The sequence below is a fragment of the Coturnix japonica genome, chromosome 9 (assembly GCF_001577835.2).
Source record: "Coturnix japonica isolate 7356 chromosome 9, Coturnix japonica 2.1, whole genome shotgun sequence".
In the NCBI taxonomy this organism is placed as follows: Eukaryota; Metazoa; Chordata; class Aves; order Galliformes; family Phasianidae; genus Coturnix; species Coturnix japonica.
In genome coordinates this window covers 8,508,225-8,529,072 of record NC_029524.1, presented here as the reverse complement: position 1 = coordinate 8,529,072, position 20,848 = coordinate 8,508,225, and the positions used below count along the sequence as shown (strand labels likewise).

The 20,848-nt window shown below is 38.0% G+C and overlaps 1 protein-coding gene across 1 annotated transcript in view; it reads left to right on the top strand.

Moving 5' to 3' along the window:
* The first annotated feature begins 4,080 nt into the window (after nucleotides 1–4,080).
* The window catches only part of TRIP12 (thyroid hormone receptor interactor 12), a 42,392-nt gene continuing 25,624 nt past the window's right edge, over nucleotides 4,081–20,848 (top strand). The window contains 6 exon segments of the mRNA XM_032446455.1: nucleotides 4,081–4,178; nucleotides 9,667–9,792; nucleotides 10,682–11,478; nucleotides 17,093–17,198; nucleotides 18,206–18,342; nucleotides 19,373–19,456. Of these exon segments, the coding sequence (XP_032302346.1) occupies nucleotides 4,081–4,178; nucleotides 9,667–9,792; nucleotides 10,682–11,478; nucleotides 17,093–17,198; nucleotides 18,206–18,342; nucleotides 19,373–19,456 (1,348 nt within the window).

The following is a 20,848-nucleotide window of genomic DNA, read 5'->3' as shown; positions in this document are numbered from 1 at the left end:
TGTAAGCAGTGCTGGGCATCTATTTCAGAGACATTTTCAGGATTCTTTTCTGCTCCAGGAGTTTCTTAATCTTCATTTTGATGTACTGAGTTTTCCTGATGCCAACTAGCTGTATAGTTCCCCAAATTCTGAACTGTAAGATCGTGAATGAAGATATTTTAAGCTTCTCTCCCTTTCTATTGTGCTAAGATTTTGTTTTCCCAATCTCGTTTAGTGAATAAGTGTGTGTGTAGACTTGGTACAGAGAAACTTAATCTGGTGCTTACATCCTTTCAGGCTCTTAGTAACTTGCTGACTTCAAACATGACTGTGTACTGTTGGAATAGGTAGCAGTTTGAGCTTTTGGTTCCCACCGTAGTGGAAAGCTGTCTGCTTAATGTATCAAGAGCCAAAAGACACTGTAATCTCTTGATGGCCGTCTGTGTTGTGAAGTCAGTAGAACAGTGAGTAACTGCTTGACTGACTTGTGGATGGTTCATAGCTTGAGTCTACTTACACTAGTGCTTGAGAAGTTTTCTGCAGTATCTGTAACTCTTGCTGTGTTTCACAACTGATTGAGAAATGCTTCTACTTTAATAATTACAGAACAACTGAATGTTCAGTTGCAAATCACTCCAGGAAGCAATTTTTTTTTTGTCAGCGGTTTGGAAGAATCTGTACTAGTGAGTGTGAAAATGGGTTTGTGAACAAGTTGCAAGTCTAATGTCTTCATTGTCTTCCTTTGATATTTCAGTTCATGTGCATACGTCCTTGTTTTCCTTCTCAAGTTAGTCCATGTTACAGGATTTCAGTTTTCAGGAGCTGTAGTTTGGGGAGTGCTTTCCTGATGCTGTGTGGTTGCAGTGAGAAGTGGGGTAGAGTTGTTTTCTCAGCAGGGTTGCATCTTGGAGAGGTGCAGTACGTGTCCTCACACAACTGTACATCTGCTCACATCTGAGGTTGCAGGTCACTGGATGTCTGTTTGCATGGCGTTTTATCAAATGCTTCTGCTGAAACTTTTTTTGCTAGTTTGTCTCTCTTTCCTGCATGCCTTTATACACCTGGCATGGTGTTTTGTTATTTAACGGATTATGTCATCTTTCCTTATCAGGGGATCACTTACGATTCATGTTTTGCCTTTCTGCTCATCTTTACATGTAAAAACCTGTTTGCTTTTTATAGGGAGTGCTACCAGTTTGCTGTGTCATGTTGTTAGTGGCTGCAGAGCCTGTTGGAGTGCTTTGGTTTACTCATTTTCTCTCGGTAGCTGGAATCACTGTTCAGCATCCTTCAGTGGGTACTTTTGGGTGTTAAATAAAGGCTGATATGGGCTTGTTCTGTAGTTGTCCTTCCTCTGTCTTTAGGGATTAAAAAAAACAGACATCTGAATGAAACAACAGAAGTGTCAGTTATTTCCTACCATCTTTTCCAGGTTCCACTGTAAGCTGTCAGGTGTCTTTTGTATCTTCTTTTGGAACCTCCCCAGTAACATATGGGCTATACAGATTGTAACTATAGCGCTCATAAGAGTTATGTTAGCAAAATTAATTTCTGTGTACCTTTTCTTTATAGTAAGCAAGACAACAGGTAACTGTAATAAAGAAGGGTTTATTACTCTGGAAGAATATTATGCAAGTTAATGATTAGAAAGCAGTGCTTTAGGTGTCTTCAGAGTATATGTTATGAATTGGTTTGTAATGCTATTCTGTTGAGTTCATCCTCAGTCTAAAATGAGTGCTTATGAGGAAAGCATATACAGGTCGGTGCTTTTGCATCATTGTATATAAGATTAGTGGGTTATAGTTCAGTAAACAAGCCGTGTTAGTTAATATAAACTTTATACTAGCAGAGGACCTGAATTTAAAATTTTCACACCCAAAAGGCTATCAATTAAAGAAGAGATCTAATGTGCAGGTGTAACTCTGTTATGGAACATGGATACTTAATGCAGCTGAGGCAATGTCTTTAAATGACAGGGCTGCATGTGTGTGTTCAGGTGATGCACTGCATTGTACATCTCATTTGAGCTTAAGATCTAAGGATGGAGAGGATAAAGAAGTTCTAGGACTGAGGCTTACAGATGGGTTGGAGAAGTGAATCTGAGAACATTTCAGTTTTGGGAACTTCTGATCTCTGTTCCAATTCTTCTAGTGTGCGGAACTCAGTTGTGACCTACTGAGAGCATCACTTTTCCTGTGGGGTGGGCTGGCTGGGTGTGTGATGCTGTGTGGCCTCGGATGCTTTCAGTGGGATGGAAATTAATGGTTTGATATCAGAGGTCATAGCAAAGTCATGAAGCTGCATCATATTTGAAGGTGAACTTGGGAGTTGTGGCAGCACAGTACACATTAAGGAACTCAGTAAAATTGAGAGATATTAATATATGTGTAATTCAGGACATTACCTTGATTTGACAGATGCCTTACAGGACAAAACAGCTGCCATGTCATTATCTGACACAGCTGAAAATATCTTGGGTGTGACCGTGTGCTGCCTGTGTCTGAAGCACGGACTGCTTAGGCAGATGGATGTTGCTTTAGGGCTTCCCTAGATGGTGTCAGGATTCCAGATGCTGGGATTACTTCAGCATCTTCTGGTGTTACATGGGAAAGTCTGCGCACTGACCCTAGAGTGGAAAGCATGTGGCTGGTGCACAGCTCTGAAGTAAGTGTTGCACCTTGCGCAATAAATTCTTAGGGAATGCGTGGTCTTACCGTAGGTATGAGAATTATGACAACCATTTTATAATATGACTGACAATTTGACTTAAGTACCTTATTTAACCCTTAGCTGACCTCTCCATTGAAGATGCTCCTTTCTCCTTTCTTGTCTCCTTGCTGGTGTTTGCACAGAGATGTCTTTTCATTTGTTCTTTGACTATAAAGAAATAAAGAGAGTGCACAATGGTATTTGGCAATGCCTGTGATTGACTTCAGCTCGGTCTTCTTTGTTTCTTACAGCTTGCAGTAAAATTAATCATAGGATTCTGTGTTACTTTCTGCTAGCTTTTGTTCAATTTTGTAAATGCTTTCAGAGGAATAGAAATGGCAAACTGTATTTGCCTGCCTATAGTGGCTGTGGCAGATATTGACACTTTACTGGAGCCAGTAGAATTGGAGCTGAGCCATACTTACCTGTAGATGAGGTGGTCTTAAGCTTTTGCTGTCAGACTTATCGTGCTTATAGATATAATAGGTACAGAATTAGCATGTAGACTATTGTGTTCTTAAACTTGGGTTTGTTTTCCTTCTTGTGGCTTTCTTCACTTATGAATGTGGTGGAGTTTTTTTGTTTATTTACAGGGTCCACATGATCTTCAAAACGTTGGAACTGGATTTGCTGGTTGTGGTCTTGTTGCTGTGCGTTTTGTTTAGAACTTCTGATTTAGCATAGTGTGCAAACATCCCCTCCTGACTGAGGATTTAGGTGACACAATCCTGAAATACCTGTACTCCTGAAGAGCAGTTGGCCATTGTTGCTTTATTTTTAAGCAACTATGCATTTTTCACTAATTCTTTTTCTAAAATAGTTTTTTCTTGTGAGCATGTTCTTATAACGAAGTTTGTTTGAAGCTGGGTTGTTTTTTTAATTACTGTGTATGCTTCTGTACAAATGGAGTTGGATAAATCTGAGAAGGAAGCAGTAACTTTTGTTAGCTTGTGGATACTACTGCTAATTCTTCGAACTTGTGTTGTCATCTCCTGCAGTGAGCTAAAATACTCACTGTTGGTTCTCTATCAGGCATTAAGTTTGACTAGTTAGTGAGATTTTTCCTTTATGTTAATAATAGATTCTCTTGAATAGTGTTAAAAAAGGTGCTCTATTTTAGCTGACCGTGTCCTGTGTTACATATGCATGCTGGAAACTTGTTGCTCTACATAAAAGTGTGAATGCTTTCCAGAAGAGACTTGTCCTGTGTGCATTTGAAATAAATTTGAAATTCTTTTTGTCCTAAGCTTTTACTTGAACAACAGCATTTTACATTTGCTTCTTGAGGCATGACTGTGAGTCTTTGTGCCACAGGTCTTATGAATCTTTCTCTTGTCTTGCAGTGAATGATAGTGTCTAGAAAGGGTATGTCCCTTCAGGAGAGAGGTGCCAATGTCCAACCGGCCTAATAACAATCCAGGGGGGTCACTGCGACGTTCACAGAGGAACACTGCTGGGGCCCAGCCACAAGACGACACAGCAGGAGGAAGGTATGATTGCTACTCCTCAGGGTGTCTTCATGTGCTAAAGCAAAGTTGATGTGATTTTCAAAGAATGAACTTTCCTGATCTGAAATTCAAATACTGAAATTTGAGCAAAATGTTTTCATAAAGGTTGTCTATACTGTTGTTGCTTGGCCTGAAAACATGGGGAATTCATCATAATGCAGCATGCTCAGCTAGACTAGCAGTAATATATTTATGTGGAAAAAATTTAACTGAGCTTCATTGCACAAATCACTGGTAGTAACAAATTCTTCTCCCTTCTTCCTTGCCTGTTGATATCTGTAGGGGCTGGCAAAGACACAGGTCTGTGAAACCTGGGGGAAAACCCATGTTCCTTTTAGGAATGCCAGTAAATCAGTATTGTCTGTTCCTTTGCATTGCTTATTAATTCTGTGTATCTTTTGAATAGCTTAAGTATGAAAGATATTCCATGTCTTAATATGCCAGTGAGCAAGTGGATTGAGTAGTATTAGTTCTGTAACTGATTGCGTTTGTAGTGTAAGATTAGGTTGTTGAAATATTTCTGTGGATTCTGACTTTATAATTACTGCCATTCAAACTAAGGAAATAAGTTTTCACCAAGTAAAGCTTGTTTGGATGTATCTTTAGTTAAAAAAAAAAAAAAGCACCATAAAACTAGTCTAATTTAGAAATATGTTGGTACCATGGTAGACAACATCTGTCTGTGTACTTTTTCCTTGGAGATGCTACAGGTGCATGTTTGCTTGCATTTTCATCTTGGGTTCTCTAGTGTATTAAAATGTTGTAGGTTATTGTCACTGGGTAATAAGTTCTTATTGTGAAGGTTTATCATTCAAACAGGTGGTAGATTTCTCACTAGTATAAGGGCTAACTGGAAGTGTGGTCATTGTTTGAAGGATGTTAACTGTTTTTGCTTTTTCTAATCATTGCACAAATGGAAAAAAAACAAAACAAAAAACAGTTGATAAACACAAGGCTTCTGTCCAGTGCTCATACAGCTGCTGTCATACATTTCACATATATCTTCCTTAACTACTGTTTAGAAAACACAGATTCTTGAGAACAGGATCTCTGCTGCCTTCACAGTGAAGTATAAATGTTTATGGTTAGTAAAGCATATAAAGGCCTGGGTGAAAGTATACTAGTTAATGTGATCTTAATAATGAATTCATTTTTTCTTAATGCATTTTGTGTTTTCTTGGTGAGCTGTTGGGTAAACAAACCCTATTGTACAAGGAACAATGTGAGACATCTGTTGGGTCCTTCAACAATTTGTGGATGAGATAGTAGGAATTAGATGCTCAAATTTACAGAGACAACTAGAAGAAAAGCTAGTCTTCAAACACAAATTGAAATATTCATGCCTCCATATATGTAAGATGAGTTGGGGTAGTATGTTCTAGTTCTGTTGCTTATTGGTACACAGATTCTGGGTATTGTAGTATCTTGAAACAGATGCTGTGTCTACTTCTAAGTGACCGTGTACTGGTTGGTCACTCAGAGACCCTGGGGTAAGAGCATTTTCTGCCACTTTAGACCTGGCTTTAATTTTGCTCCTGTGTTTTCTGACTGTAGTGAACACAGGAGCTTCCTCAACTGAAATCTGTTGTAAAAGGAGGTTGGAGAAATTTGCTTCTTGTGTTCTCAAGCTGAAATGTTATTCCATGTCTCTGGCTCTCCTACAGCTTAAAGGGCTCTTGCTAGAATTCTGTTGCTTTAGCTTGATGAGCAGCTACTCATCACTTATGTAATGGTGATTACTATTAAATAGTAAAGGCTTTAGAAATTGTGAACTCCTGTCTGCTTTAATATACAAAACACAAATGCAAAGTTGTCTTTCCATGACACCTAATACTGGCAAATTTGCCTTAGATTGCAAGCAACAGCATACGCCCATTTTGTTTTAGACTGGACTGTATTTGTCACTCTGCTAACTTTTACCCTTGCTATCAAAATGAATAGTGGAAGTCTGTGGCCTGTTTTATACTGGATTTTGCTAGTGATTTCACATTCAACACCATAACCTGATGTGACCTTTGAGTGCATGACTTCTACAGTTCTTTTTTTATAGATCAAATGATGCTAGGCTTACAGACCATGAAAAAGGTTGTTGCATCACAAATTGGCAGTAAGCTTAGTATCTGTGATGTGCTTTTCTGGATAGGGAGTGGGAGAGGAGCAAGAATCAGTAGAAACCAAGGTGTGTGTGAAAAGAGACTTTTTTTTCCCCCTTCCCTTTCATGTCTGTGTATGCACCTAACTAAAGCTGCCTCATATTGAAAGATCCTTTGCTTTCAGTCAGCAGTGATATTCAAATAACTGTGCTTTGGGTGACCTGCTGTTGTGGATGATATAGTATTCTCAGATTAAAGTATTCATTGTTATCCTCACTGTTTAGAATTATTATTATGGCACTTTCCTAATTATATGGCAAGAAAATCTGTCTGAAAAATCTCTTTGAGAATTTGATATTAAGGAAGAATTCCACAGGTTTATAGGGAAGCAGTAATGATCAAGTTTCCTTCAGCAGCGTTAATCCAAAGAGGAGCGGGAGGCAGATATTGTTAATGAGTGTACTTGCCTCCTTAGGAGGGAGAAGGAAGCAGGGCAGATGTTGTTACTTTCTTACTTGACTAACTACAGTATCCCATCTCTAAGCAAACTGTAGTCTTAAATCTTCAGTAAGGCCACAGACTGCTTCTGAGCCACCACTTCAATAGCAACAACTTTGAAATGTTACTGCAAGGCATGCGAGATCCCTTCTGAAAGAACTGTCTGTTACTTCCCCTTAAAAGCAATGCCTTTGTTGTATTGATGTGGAGTAATGGAAGTGGTCCTATATACTCAGCACTGTACTATTGCAAATACTATTTTCCAGTGGCATGAACTCCATGTTGTCATCTCTACTTATCTGATGTGTTAAGGAGAAGCATTGGATAAGCGGGACATTACTTTTCCGTGACTACAGCCGCAGTGGTTATAGTTGTATATGAAAATGTGGTGCTCCATGCAAATCAGGCTTTTTTACAAAGTGAATGATTAAACTCAGGATGAGAAGTGAGCACACGAGGTTTTAAGAACAATTTTTAAAAATGCCCATTTCAGATTGTCCACTTGTGTTTCTAACGTTACTTTTCTGCTCTGGTTACATAAGGGAGGTAATAGCTACTTATGATACTTTTGATAAAGCAAATGTGACTAGTCTACATGATACAGTATTCACAGTCCGAATTGTATGATTGCAGCTTTTTGTCCACACAAATTGGATGCTGGTATGGAATTATGTTTGTAAAGCTTGTAGGAACCAAAAGACTTGAGAGGTGGGAGGAAGCAAGCTTGGAACTAGTGACAGTCTTCAATATATGAGCTCAATATTTGATGTTTTTGTATACTGCTTTTGCCACATTTCAGTTTCAAAGGTCTAATTATTTGTGTTCTTGAGCTCTTGAAGTACTATGTTGAATCCAGTTCTAATTAAATTAAAACTTAAAGGGAAAATAAATTTTTCAAATATGTTTCAGAATAAATGAACCCTGATCAATTAGCTTACATAAAAAATACTTCTGCCAAGTGCAAAAGATGTAATAACTTATTACTCCCATAATAAGTGTTTCAAGGATAAAACTAAATTTCATGCCTTACTCTTTGAGGAAAAGAAAAATATAAACACTTCAGAATTAGCTGAACCATTCCCAAGTCTACCTTGATAAAATCAGTTGTTATGGGATTGATTTAACTTTATTTCACATTTGTTGTAGATAAAATTGCTTTTCTTTTCATTCTAGGAAAAATGATTGAAATACTGAGAAAATACTGTTTACTTCATGCTTTTAGATCTACTTCCCCTAGCTCAACTTTCCAAGAGTGTTTTGTATATGAGCTGTTCATGTGCATTCATTTCTCTGTGTAACTGATGTTAGGAATACTTTAGGAGAAATTCTTCAAGAGACAAAATAGAAAAGGAGTTATTTCAGAAGAAAGTTTAGAAACAAGCAACTTGAGGAGAATGCTTCATTAAAAACAAACAAACAAAAAAAAACAACAAAAAAAGGAGAGGATGTTACCAAGAAAATCGCTCATAGTACTCATACTTCAGTATTTTGACTCTAAGCAAATTATCATGTGGTTATCAATTGGTTAACCTTAGTACACTTTTTTCTATTGAGGAAAGCAGTCAGTAGTGAGTTAAGGTCTCCTTGCACTGGTAAGATTGCTGACTCTTAGTCAGGAAAGTGATCTGAAAGCTTGGGGAACTCTCACCTTCCCCACTTACTCATTTGGCTGCAACTTTGTGATGTTTGAGATCATACCTGGGTTGGAACTTGAAATTCTATTCCCATGCCCCATCCCCTCCATATGATTTAAGGGTGTTTGTGTAGCTCAGCTCAGAGGGCTAGATAGTTTAGGCTGATAGCATCTAGTGCCAACTCTTTGGAAACAACTAATGTGTTTTATATTCTACCAGCATTAATGTGAGACTAGTTTGAGGTTTCATAAATGTTAGTGCTGTTCAAGCATTCTGTATGGGTAGGATATGAACAGCTGAGTTTTACAGTTGGCAAAGATATTTTATTCAGGGAAGTGCAAGATGTTTCTTGCTGCAGTTATTTATACTGTGCTGTTCTAAATGCTTATGGGCAGTCTCTTGTGACTCTTGTAGATTGTGATAGCCATTGGTTTTGGAAAACAAATGTGGAACATGTTTGAAGATGCAACTTCAGTATTATATTTCATTTGTAGAATAGTATGATCTTTGTCCTCTTGTCAAAGCTCATACAATAAGCTACTTTTTGCATGTAGCTGAAGGCTGCTTGAGAGAACACTTACAGTCTCTCTGAAGCTCATTCCTGTCTTTGATATCACAGGTTTCCTGTCTCATCTGACTTCCTTCATCAGTAGCATGTGGGTTTTTTAACTTACTTCAGCATTGTCAAAGAGTACTCAGTCCTTTGGAATTGATGGAGCTGCAGCCATTAAATAACTTGCAGAGTTTTGAGCTTCCATGTGGAATGGGTTACATTCCTGTTCCAAGCCTTTGAATGAAGACCAAAGAAACAAACTTGTAAATACTTGTGTCTGGATAAACTTTAATGTGTGAAATCTTGAGGCTGAGTGTTTCTTTCTGAGAGAAGGTTTTTTTATGGGTTGTCTAATCTTGTGCTTTACTGTGCTGTTGAATACTGAATGTTAAAGTGGATAATTCAGTAACCTTATGTACCAGAAAAGCTTGAATTCATCAGCTGAGTTCAGATATGAGAAAATGCCTTAGTAATTGCGCTTTACAAAGCAATTTGATGGGTAGTGATTTGTAGCCGGACTGGATATTTGTGTTGAAATACTCACCTAACATACGGGGTTGATGTGGAAGGATTTGAAGTTATACTTAATCCAATAGCTGTAAACGGTCCCAACAACAACAAAAATCCACCGACTGGTTTGTATCTGTGTCTCAGAATTCTGATAGCTTTCTGTTTTGACTTTCTGCTGACAGGTCACATTTAGGGCAGGCAAAACATAAGGCACATAGCCCTCCTGAGAGTAGAAAATCTATTTCAAAGACACCCAAAGTGCAGTCTAATACTACTTCTGAGCAGTCCAAGGGACACTGTTCTAAAAGGTAATTGCACTTCATATTTGTGTTATCGGTGTTATCTGCACTTCACAATTGTATGCCATATATCTAATTATGCAGAGTTGTTAGAAAATGTATGACTAATAGGTGTTAGGTATTACATTCAGTGGATGTATTTCAGTATGTCTCATGTTCATGCTTTTAATTCAACTGAGAGCATTTCATCAATGATGGAGAGCATACAAATTATGCATAACTAGTCCTGGAATACTTGCAGGTTCTTTTCCTCTCTTCCTTCTTTATGTTGTGGGAAGATTGCCCAAGGAGTTCTGAGTGGTGTCCAATAGTAACTGAAACTTTCAAATCCAAAGAATACTTGTGTTTAGGGTAAACACCTCAGGTGTGTTTTCTGTTCTTTATAGATTTCTGCTACATACACACTGGATCATCTTTCACATAGAGTAAAATTGTACTCTTTTTGTGCTTCTTGAAATTAGTCGCTTAAGATGGGCTTTCATTAAGCACTTTCTTTGAGCTGGAATTCTGTTATGACTAGTTATGCATTGCTGAGCACTCCTTGTTCTCTCATGGAACCTGTATTCTCAAACATTTAGATAGCAGCTTCATAGCTTGAAAGTTTTAATTAATTTTAGAGAAATCCTAGTGAAATCAATTCAAGTCATCCAGTATCTTTCTCTTTCTTGTTTAAAAGCAATATCGGATGCAATTATTTTGCAGCTTTAATGTTCATGCTAATGATTTTTTTTTTTGCATCAATCTGGAATGAGCATGTTTCTTGTTACAGTCAACTTTATATTCAATAGGTTTTCTCACATGAAGTTTTTGTTATTACTTTGACTGCTAATGTTTATCTTGCAAAACTGTGCAACAATGTGAGGCTTAATACTAATGCTGTCTCTGCTTATTTCTGCAGAGGCTGTAGTTCATCTGCTGTTTTAATACCACAAGAAGATTCAGAAAGAGTCAGTACTTCAGAAAAGCAAAAAACGGGGCAAGTGCCTAAGAAAGACAATTCTCGAGGAGTTAAACGCAGTGCTAGTCCAGATTACAGCAGGACCAATTCTCCTAGCTCTGCTAAAAAACCTAAAGCACTTCAACACGCCGAAACCTCCTCAGAAAGTAACAAGCCACATACTAAATCCAAGAGAAGACACTTAGACCAAGAACAGCAGAAGTCTACACAATTGCCATCAACAAGCAAGGCTCACACCAGAAAGGGTGGAGCTGCTGGTAGCTCCCGAAGTCAGAAAAGGAAAAGGACAGAGAGTACGTCTTGTATAAAGAGTCGTTCAGCAGCTGAATCAACTGGCGCTGAAGAGAAGTCAGCAAAATCCTCCAAGCTGGCTTCAAAATCGGTGACCTCAGCCAAAGCTGGGTGTAGCACCATCACTGATTCTTCTTCTTCAGCTTCTACATCCTCTTCCTCTTCTGCTGTTGCCTCTGCTTCTTCTACTGTTCCTCAGGGTGCCAGAGTGAAACAGGGTAAGGACCAGAATAAGGCTAGACGTTCACGTTCTGCGTCCAGCCCTAGTCCAAGAAGGAGCAGCAGGGACAAAGAACAGAGCAAAACAGGTGGCTCTTCGAAGTTTGACTGGGCTGCTCGATTCAGTCCAAAAGTTAGTCTCCCTAAAACAAAACTGTCTCTACCAGGCTCTTCTAAGTCAGAGACCTCAAAACCTGGACCTTCAGGACTACAGGCTAAGCTAGCAAGTAAGTTGTTCACTTGCATTTATGGAAGAATAAGCACGTATGTTTTAAAAACTAACTCTTATAAACAAGTTCTGAGGTTATTTTAAGGCTTCTTGGGACCTTGTTAAAGAGAAGTAACTGGTATTGTGTTTACTGGCCTCTTAAGCAAAGCTGTGATTGAAACTACTTTTGGCTAAAGCAAAAGGTTTTAAGTAAACAGTTGGTGTTCTACAGGCCTAAATGTTATGCTGCATGTAATTTTTTAAACAATTTACAAGATATTTGTGTATTTCTGTGATGGATGCTATGTTACCATTATAAGATTCTTATGTGGTGTTTGTTCTGTTGTTCATCATTGCCATTTTGCTAAACTTGTTGGAAAACAAGCACACAATCTGTAGTTTCATGTCTGAAGCCTACTTTGAAAATTTTTCTAGCTTAATGTATCCTCTCTCTGGTTCTTAATTGGAGCATTATGTGCTACTTGGATGTTCTGATGAAGATTTTAGGCTTTTTCCAAGCTGAGCGTTTGCTCAGTAGTATGCAAGATATGCTTGTGGTTCTGTTTTCTTGAACGTTTAAAATGCATTATACTGACTTTGTTTATGATCTGATTCTTTTTTTTAAATAGCAAGTGTTTTTTTAAAACTTGCTTTATGAAGTTGGATTCCAAAGCTTTAGTAATTGTTGAATGTTGATGTAGGCATGATCATGAGTAGCCCTGTCCCAACTAGGGCATGTCTATAGCTAAGACTCATGCAGGAAATATGTGAAATAAACAAGAGGACCTGGATGGCTTCCTGTATAATCAAAACAGATTTAATTGACCTAACAGGCTTGTTTTGGATAACTTGCATGACTGGAGTATTGATTCTAGAATGACCTAACCTAGTTGAGGAAGGGATAGCATTGGGGAGGGGGAAAGGCATTGCTTTCTTATAACAATGCTTTATATGCTTGGTTCAAAACTTAATGGGAGATGGATTCCTGAGGAAAAACTAAATTCTCTAGGTTAAAGTAAGAGGGATAGGACTAAGAATTAGACAAGATCTGGACTAAGCAGCAAGTTGTTAGTGAAGTCTGTCCTTTCTTATGGGCAACTTATTGAATAGTGGAGAAAAGCCACAGGGAGGCAGAGGAATTTACTTCTGATAAGTGAACACAAGAGATAGAGGATAGTCTGTGACTGTTTATAAACCTTTAGCCAGGATATCCCACTGGGATAGTGCAGTCTGCGGGGGGAGCACTGAGTAGCTTGAAAAACAACGTTGAGAGAATATCAGTGTAAATTATCTCTACCAAGAATGTACTGTGAAAGCCAGCTTGACCAGCTTTAGCTGTTTTGTGACTTGAAAGTCAGCTTTTGTGAATGGTAAACATATACTTTGGGTTTATGTCATAAATAGAATATGGTACGGACAGTAAATAGGTGCTTTAAAAGGCAGTGTTAAGGGTTGTAAAGCATAGTAAGACTCATTAGATGCTTAAAAAAAAAGTTATCTCTAGATGGCATCCCAGTTTGAGGAGGGAAAAGATGATACTGGGAAGTGTAAGGTATCTTGCTGTAACCTACAGTAAGCAGGTGTTAAATGTAATTGAATAGCTGTTACACTGAATGCCACTGATTGGAGTGTGGTATACTAAATATCACTGAGCTATTTAAATATTACTAAGATGTAAGAACTTGACCTAGAATAAATGAAGATGCTTAACTTTGTATTCTTAAATAGCTGTAGCTTTTCAGAAGGTTCGTTAAAGCTCTTTCACAACCATTTGAGAAAAATTTTGAATCAACAGTAACAATGCTTAAAAATAAAAGAAAACAAAAACCCTTTGGTTGTTATGGAGCTTCATTGACAATTTGAGACAGATGCTTAAAGAAATTTGAAATAAGGTAAGTTGGCAGAACTAGCTGAAAATAACTGAGATCCCTATAAAGAGAGTTGAAAAGTGTGGGATGAGGGAGAGTGGAGAATGGTGGTTCAAAAGTGGTTCTAGGAAGAATGGCCTAAGGTAAGTGGGAAGACCTTTATGACTAGCAGATGAAGTCAGTTATGCCTGTGTAAATACAGCTGTTGCAGTTGAAGAATGATGTATGGAACTACAGTCAACAGTTAAGGATGTCTGGTTTGAGACTGGGAGGAATACTGGAGCATTAGAGTGGCAGGAGGTGCCTTTCCCTTCCACAGCTATTTTTACCCCATCTTTATTGCCTGGGCAGGGAAGAGCCAATCTGAAGTCTCAACTTTCAGCTCTAACAAGTAGGTTTCTACTGATTATTTTTCTGAACTGGAAACTGAAGGATTTCAGGCTTGTAAGCTGAAAATGAAACTTCAGGCTTGAGTTACATGTTCAGAGTTTAGAAATAAGTGAATGCAGTAGGTACAGCTGCATTCAGAACTTGGTTTTTTTCATACTACAAAAAATGCCTTAAAAAAAAAAAAAGCTGACCAGTAAGTACACTTAAAATCTGAAGTTTAAATTGTTTAAAACTTCATTTAATTCCTGTTGGGCTACACTGTTTCAGGTTTAGCCTGTTTTGGGTCTCTTCCTTAGACTCATTTGGCATGCAAATAGGATGATGTCACAGCATAAGCTATTTATCTGCTTGCTACAGGGAAACCCGTGGCTCTACTTCAGAATTCAAGTTCACATCTGAAATTTTTGTACTTGCTGAATATGAACTGCTTAGGCCTAGTTCTCTTTTGCAAGTCTGACTGTTCATAGCTTCTACTCTCTGAAATGGATTTCTTAAGGATTGTTCTATTTATTAAAGAAATAGTGCTGAATAGTGATAAACAAGGATTTAATTCAACTGAAAGCCCTTTCTGTCAGTGGCAGCACAACTAGTGCTTTCCTGTCAGATGCTCCTAGTGCATCTCTAGTCTTGCCTGTCTGTCACTTGTACCCTGTTTACTTGTGAAGGCATGGGGCTGTTTTCCACCCGCCGATCCAATAGGCAGAGGACTAACTCTGAGGCACGAGGCATGCCAGCAATGTGTTAAGGGGAAGAGGGAATTTTGATAAAACTGTGAGAAATAAGGAGGCTTGGTCCTGTGCTAGAGAAAGTAGTGGCCTTCAGCTTATGTTATTGGGACGACTGGGAGGATTTCTCAAAAGGTGCAGGTGGTAAGAGTGACTTGAGCCTTCTTAAGCAATGAACTCTTAAGGGCAGAGAGCTATAAACAGTAGGAAAAAAACAAGCTCTAAGAAATTCTCTATCACATCCTTTTTGCCCTTTGGAATAAATAGAGAGGTGGAAGAGCTTATGGGGCCTGGTAGGTGTGTCAGAGGTAGAAGAGAAGACTTAGGGAAAGGAAATAATATGAAAATATCTGATTAATAGAGTGCTCACAAGAAGTAGGAGAGATTGAACTCAGCTGTTCTGGGTGCTTTTTGCATTTTGCAGCTTGTCTGCCAACCTACCTATACATTCTGTAGCACCTTCTTACTAAAGTAATTCAATTTTAAGAGACTGCTCAATTAAATTTAATCCCTCTTAAGGAAAAGGACAATCCACTCCACATCCTCACTGCCATACTGTTTCATGGTGTTTGTACTCACCTGACTCCTGTCAGCTTTGCTCAGCTGATTGCTTTGGCAGAATGTTAACAGAGTGAAAGTGTGCAAGAAGAGTGTGCTGTGCCTCAGCCTGGGAACAGTAAGGCATGAGTGTGTGGAACCACACCATTAAACACAGCAGTAAGCTGTTTAGGTCTGACTACTTGAAGCTGAATGCACACTAATCTGAAGCAGTAAGTGATGTGTTGAAATAAGGGGTTAAAATGTGCCTATTATATTATTCCAAACCGTTGTAACAGGGTAATTAAGTTTTCCAAATATAAGGTAAAAAGTAGGTCTCATTTTTTTTTTTAATTTTTACTACAATGCTGCATGGAGTAGCAGGCTATTTGGTGTCTGCATCTAATATGAGCTTATAGAACAGTGGACATATCTCGTGGACTAATAGTGCTATGCTTAATGCAATGCAATTTGCATTGCAAAATACAACCAACTGTGAGAGCTTGTTTTTTCTGCACATTTCCGTAACTTGGGAAATGCATTTAGGTATGGCCCAGGCTTCTGCTGCAGCTTTTTCAAACAGATTTTGTCTTTTTTTTGTTCTCTAACATCAGACTTCTCTCAGCATGGCAAATCACTTAATGTATGTGGATAGGGCTGGAGTAAACGACTGTTTCTGTTGAAGCATATTCAACTTAAATAGTTGGTTTGAAACCATAGTGTAGGAAAGTGTCATTGCTTTTGGAGCATCCAAAATAAGAAAAAAGCTTACTTTGTAAGTGTGAGCTACATGAAAATTCAGGTGACTGACTTACTTCAGGTTAGTGCTTGGTAGCTGAATGCTGCAGCTTTCTTAGGATGCCAGGTTTCTTTGGTTAGTAAGTCAGAAGAAGTATTTCAAGTTAACCTTAATCTATAATCTACATGGAACTTAATGCTCTATGCAGTTAATGTATTCCTGGATCAAACAGTATAGTATTTTCAAGGACGGACTGTTGACTAGTTCATTAATAACTTTGCAGATTACTTTCCTTTTGGTGTTTAAATATCCTATCAAAAATGACGTTGTTACCATTTCATCCCTAGATACTGCAACTCAGTATTTCTGGATGATTACAAAAATTAACAGCAGCCAGTTCGTGCTTTAAAAAAAAAAGACACAACCAAAAACCAACAACCCAACAATATATGGTTGTGTGTTCTATTTTTGCTTTGTTACCAGAAGTGGGAACAGATCTGATTTCTTTTTAAGGCTTTATTTGTCTGAGCAATAGTATTCATACATTGGATGTTATGGAGCTCTACTGTATCTTATTTTAGAGATGTCCTGTGGTTGGAAGTTCCATTGGAATGGTGGCTTCATAAACTAGAGCTAATTAGTATCAGTTGGCAGTCTTCAGCAGTTTAAATGCTCCTAAATTAAAAACTCCCAATTCCTTTCTCTAAGCTCTGAAGATGTGTATGGTTGTTTGCCTGAAGGAAGGCCTTAGGATAGCAGTAGTGATTGCAGTGATGTAATTACAGCAGAAACAGAACAAAAACCCAACATATTGCAGACCTCACCACTGGCAGTGTTGGAATTCTGGAGGGTGGTAGGGGAATCTGCTTTGAATTTAAGACAGTTATTTTTAAGTTGTGCTAAAGTAGATCAAGCTACAAATATTATGATTCAGCCAGTGACTGTCTGAGTAAATGGTGTGTGGATTTATTCTAAGCAGTGAAGCAAAATGGATGAGATCCTCCCAACAGGTATAGTTTTCTCTAATCTAAGTCTTATTTATTTTTAACGGTGTTTTGAATGTGAACACATCAAAATATGAAACGTACTTTGTACTGTGGTACTTTTTATAAGGAAGGCCTATGAGCTCTTGTGTAACTGTAGTTTGAATTAGAAAAGCTGTCCAAGTAACAACTTGGAGTTTAGTAGCACTGAAATGAGTAAAATATCTTCAATCTTTCTTTTACTGATACAGCAGTTCAGTGTAAGATGACTAAAAGCTGATTTGGACTTAGTGTGGTTTTTTTTGTAGATTCTTTCCTGCTTTTTTTGTTTTTTGAGAACTACTGTGCGTTTAGAGGTTAACTTACTCTGAATTCTTTACCTGTTACATAGGCCTAAGAAAATCCACAAAGAAGCGCAGTGAATCACCACCTGCTGAGCTCCCCAGTTTGCGGCGGAGCACACGGCAAAAGACCACGGGCTCCTGTGCTAGTACCAGGTAAAACTTCAGGCAACAAAACGTGATCTCTGCTGTGGATTGCTGCTTAATTGTTTTTATGAATGTAAATTGTCCTTCTCTCTTTTCTAGCTACTGTAGAAGTAGCTGCAGCCTTTCAGGCATGCTGTGATGTTCTGCATACCAGTGTCATGGGTGATGCATAGTATTCTGCATCACTGGACATTCAATAAGTACCTCAAATATAGGAGTTGAGGGAAAAAGATACTCAAATTCAGTATTACAGATTTAAATAATCCTTCCCTTTGATTGTGTTTAAAAAGTTACTGAATACTAGTAGAGTTCTAAACTATTGTGTGTTATGAATAATAAGTGCTTTCTGAAAAATAAAAATGACTTTATGATGCCATGCAGGTGTCTGTTTTAATACTGTACTGCTCAGCTTGTTCAACAGCTGCATGTGAACAACCGATGTTGTAAATATCTAGGTATTTGATATGCCTGAGGTCTAATCCTGTTGTCAGTTCTGCACTTTAATTTGGCTTCTGACATCACAGGCATATGTATTTGTAATGGTAACAATAGTAATATTTAAAAAGGCAGACTTAAGTCCTTCAACTTTGTCTGCCATTTTAAAGAAGCCTGAACATCAGGGTTCTGTACTTCTCAGAACTTTCTTCAAAGGTAAATACTCTATCAGAGTTCTTCCGAAATGTGTACTTGATTTGTAATTAAGTCACTTTAAGATTAATCATTTTAATTATTATTTTAGTAGACTCCCTTGTCCTAGAGTGTATAATGTGAAGACCTAGCTGTAATGCCTTAGCATGAACAAATCATGGATGTGGTTTGTGGTGAGGCAAGTAAGGGGAAGTTGGATAGTTTTATGAAGACTGGTTCTTACGCGAATCTGTGTCTTTGTGCACCTTTGTGGTAATTACCTATGTAAATACAAAAAAAAATAAAAAATAAATAAAAAATTATTGTGTTGAAGAAATCTCTTGTTATAATTCTTAAGTTCTGGAACCTCTGTTTCCTTGAATCTTTAGTCGGCGAGGCTCTGGCCTGGGCAAAAGAGGAGCAGCTGAAGCTCGCCGACAAGAGAAGATGGCTGATCCTGACAACAACCAGGATGGAGTTAACTCTTCAGCTGCACGTACAGATGAGGCTCCCCAGGGAGCTGCAGGTAAGTACCACCACCAGCTGCAGCATTATGGTATACTGCTGGTACCTGCTCATGCAAAATTCTTCCGGAACTTGATGTGTTTAAGAAGTTATAGTTAAGTTGGTACAGCTTCCAGTGAGAGAGACCTTTATTCTGAATCTGATCCCTTATTTATCAGGTACAAGTTTTAGTTAGGCTACTTCGTCTCCCAAAATTCCTAATAGGGTAGATTTGTCTTTAAAAAAAAAAAAAAGTCTGAAAACTAATTCACATTAATGCTGCATGTAACTGCTGAATAAAGAGATGTCAAACTCTTCAGACTATAGAAGACAAGTGTTTACCTATAAGAGTTCCTTTATAACTTCTGTAAAATATTCTGCAAAATGTCTGAAACTACAAGCTTGTCTATACAGGCAAATGTTGTCACTAGATTAAGAAACACTCTCATTTTTACAAGCCTGTGGAGTAGTACTTAATTTTGTCACCTGGTCCTAATCAGCAGTGATTTCAAAACAGCTTTCCTGCAATTATGTGGAGTTATAGAAAAAATGCAAATGTCTGTGTTTTAAAAATCAGCTACATTAGTATGAAAAGTCAAAATTAACTGAATGCAGCCCAACACTTGAGGCATGAAGTTAGTAATGATACAGACAAATGTATGTGAAGGATTATTTGCTGATCTGACTTGTTTTCATGTTGGTGTAGCCTTGTTCTTTTATGGGAAGGATTAGCTCTCTAGGCTGACATTGATTTTTATTGAAGTAGTTGCACTGAAGTGTGGTGGCAGTGTGTCAACAGTTCAGGGGCTGGTTTAGCCTGGTTATGTGACCAGTGGGGTGGAGGGACCCATGGGTCTATGCCCCAGGAAAAAAAGGAAAAAGGGGGAAAGAATAGAGATATGGGCCTAAAAATGAAACAGTGGCAACAATCTGAGGAGGAACAGACTAATTTACTAAACAGTATTAAATGAATCATTTTTCTGATGGTGGACACTTTCCTTGATGGTGGAAGTGATGGAAGTTTTGTAGCTCACAATCTGCTTTTCTTCTAGCTTCTAGCTCTGTTGCTGGGGCTGTAGGTATGACAACATCCGGAGAAAGTGAGTCAGATGACTCTGAGATGGGAAGACTACAAGGTATAAAATCTGTAACTAAGTTATAACTTATTTTTGTTTACAGCCTGTAATGACCCATACTGACCGAAGTTCTGTATTATACAGATATAGTAGGAATGGTTTATTTTGTTTTTGTCTGTGAATGTGATCCTTTTCTTACTGTAGCTCTCTTTAAGTATGACACCACCAACTTTAACTCACTAAAGATGCAAGAATTTGCAACTAATATCCAGAGGTGGTGTTGAGTGTCTTTGCGTGTTTCCGTGGCGTGTAATACACTGCTATTTATTTGGGGATCAAGGCGTTGATGGAGAACTAACTTACTCCTATTACGTGTATAAGCATTTCCAAAATATCAGACTGTTTTTGCAGCAATGAATTTCCAGTTGAAAGGCTTCATTTGACCTGCTGTTACTCTGCCCGCTTCAGGATAATGTTGGTTTTTTTTTTCTCATGCTTGTTTCTGATGCTCATGTTACTCTAAGCTTTGACCAAACAAAACTTATCTGTTCTTAAAAAATATTCTATTTCATGCCTTTAGTTATAGAAGGATTTAGATCTCTCATAGTTTGAGAGTACAGACAGGTATGAACTCCAGTTTTCATGTCCTGCAGCTGTTTTGGTGATGTTTTTTTTTTTCTTCTGTTGCTATTTTGCAAGGAGTTTTGTGATCATAATCTCCCTTGAAAATGACAGATATTGGTTGATCTATACCTTTAACATGGGACTGAGTGCCTTGTCAGTAGCATTTCATTTGCTTATTGCTCTCAGTAAGCACAGGTACAAGTTAGGAATATTGAGCTATTTGTGTCCATAATTGTATTGATCCAAAGCAGTTACACCTACTACAGTAAAAAGATAATATCTCCCAATTAATCCAGCATAACTTACGTCTGTTGGAAAGTGTTTATGTAAAACAAACAAACAAAACAAACCCCAAACTAATATTCAACAGATCACCCTGCTCATCAGCAAATAAAGCTGTGTATCCTTCCTTTCAGATTAATAGCATTGCTCGGATCCTGAACCTCTGAAAATTCTAAGTTTAACCAGTTTTGCACAGCTTGAATCCATGTTTGGAGTTAATGCCTAGTATATTTGCTAGTTTGTGACTGATCTTGTAATATTAATTTAGTAGACCAGATTTCCTCTGTAAAAAAATATGTAGCTCTGGAAGCTTGGTGGGTGACTTCTTAAGGAGTCTTAATGCTCTGGTGCATATGAAAGTGACCTCTTTGTTCCCTAAAGGTCATCTTTTCTGTGTGTGTTTAGAAATTGAAGTAGTTACAGTCATCTAATCCTAACTCCTCTTTCCTAAAGTATCAAAATTCTAGTTGTCTTAAACTATAGCTTCATGGAACTTGAGCTTTTAAAATATATGTAGAAGCTTTGACAATGGCTGTTATCCTCTGT